General features: G+C 51.1%; 1 protein-coding gene across 1 annotated transcript; it reads right to left on the bottom strand.

The window, feature by feature from the left end:
* Positions 1–1,042: 1,042 nt before the first annotated feature.
* CABS01_17153 (uncharacterized protein) lies at positions 1,043–1,498 on the bottom strand (the record flags this gene model as incomplete). Its single annotated transcript, XM_060550480.1, has 1 exon — positions 1,043–1,498. The coding sequence occupies one exon, from the start codon at positions 1,496–1,498 to the stop codon at positions 1,043–1,045; it is 456 nt and encodes a 151-aa protein (XP_060396192.1).
* Positions 1,499–1,582: the final 84 nt, after the last annotated feature.

Here is a 1,582-nt window from a genome sequence, read left to right as displayed (position 1 = left end):
GTGGTAAAGAGAATACTGGATGGACTCGGAATGCTTGTCCGGCCGGAGGCACACGCAGGACCGGAACAGCGGGATGCACCTCTTTGGAATGACACGGACGTGGCGGCTTTCATAAAAGTCCTTGAACAGCACAAATATCAGAACCGTGTGAGCCTACTTTGTATCAACGGGAAGGCATTTGCCACTTGCTAGGTGTCTGAGCTGCTCGTCGAAGAGGTTCAGGGGCAGGAGTCAGCTAGTCACATTAAGAGAGCAGAAGGAAATAGATGAAGATTACCTGTTTTTCGCTTATTGGCTTCCGCACCCCGAGCAGATTGTGCCGACATCACGTTATCTTCTGATGCTGTTTACATGGGAAACGAAGTTTGGTGGCCGGAGTAGTCCGTGACCTCCCCGCAATTACGTGATCCCTCTTGCTTGGGTTGGGCTAACCCGCCAGACAGCTCGTCGTGCCACGGATCTGTGAGCAATTACCGGCCATCGCCTCCTTTAGCTGAGGACACCTCAACTTCGCAACTTCAGATGTCTACATCAATTTCCTTGTGTCATCACTGGTGTGCTCGTCCAACGAGGCGCGGATTCTTGTGCCGTGCTGCCTGGCAAATGTCATCGCTTGACGGCGACTCAATGCCCCAACTTTGGTTGCAACTACATACAGGCAGCAAGTCACGTCTCGATTTCGGATAGGCTCATCTCGTCGCTCTTCTCTCCGCTGCGCAGGTGATACCCTGTTAAACTGTATACTGTTGAGATCATGTCGAACGGGCCATGACCCAGCCAGTACAAGGCATTGTGCGTGAATAGAAGTCACGCACGAACGTTGCTCCATGGAACTTCCACCGTTTGGAGGGAGAAATTGATTTATTTCGGTACGGTAGGAACAATGTGTGAAATGTCGCACTCAATGGTTATTACTGCTCAAAAAGAAAAGACTAGGCCCTGCGACACCGTAAAGATGATTTTGAATGGCGTTAGGCGACATGGTAAGCTACACGCCTAAAACGCCCTACGCCTTCTATCGCAACCCGTTCAAAAGTCCCTATTAAAGCGACTTTGATTTTGCTGCTGGAGCATCTGGCATGCTCGCGTCATTGTCATCGCTGCTCAAATCAGGAATCTCCACATCGAATTGCGACACCACGCCGAATTGCTTCGCTTCCTCGTCGTACGTCAACCACTTGCCCGATGTTGCTAGTCGACAACCCAGCCAAAGGCAGCGTTGTGAGCGTTCTTCCATCATTGATGCAACCTCGGAATACTTTTCGTCGTCATCCACCTTTGTGGCTGTGAACCAATCGCTAGGATAGTACTTATCAACCCAAAGGATGCCCCGCTGCGCGAAGTCGTCCGGCAGGGGACGGGGGTCACCCTTATCTGGCCGAGGGAAGTCTTCCGACTCAATGATCTTGATTGCTTCAAGAGACATCTCCGTAGGCATGATAGTATTCAGGAGTAAAGCGATGAGTTTCCAAGGCATCTTCTCTTCTATCAGCCCCATCGCTGCAGGGAACTGGGACAAATGCTGAAGGAGTGAGAGGGTGACGTGTAGGTAAGGTCGGATATTCTCGTCGCCGAATCGTTT

The sequence above is a fragment of the Colletotrichum abscissum genome, assembly GCF_030869225.1.
Source record: "Colletotrichum abscissum strain IMI 504890 chromosome Unknown Scaffold_392.1, whole genome shotgun sequence".
Classification (NCBI taxonomy): Eukaryota; Fungi; Ascomycota; class Sordariomycetes; order Glomerellales; family Glomerellaceae; genus Colletotrichum; species Colletotrichum abscissum.
The sequence above is the reverse complement of the archived record's forward strand: the minus strand, read 5'-3'. Positions and strand labels throughout refer to the sequence as shown.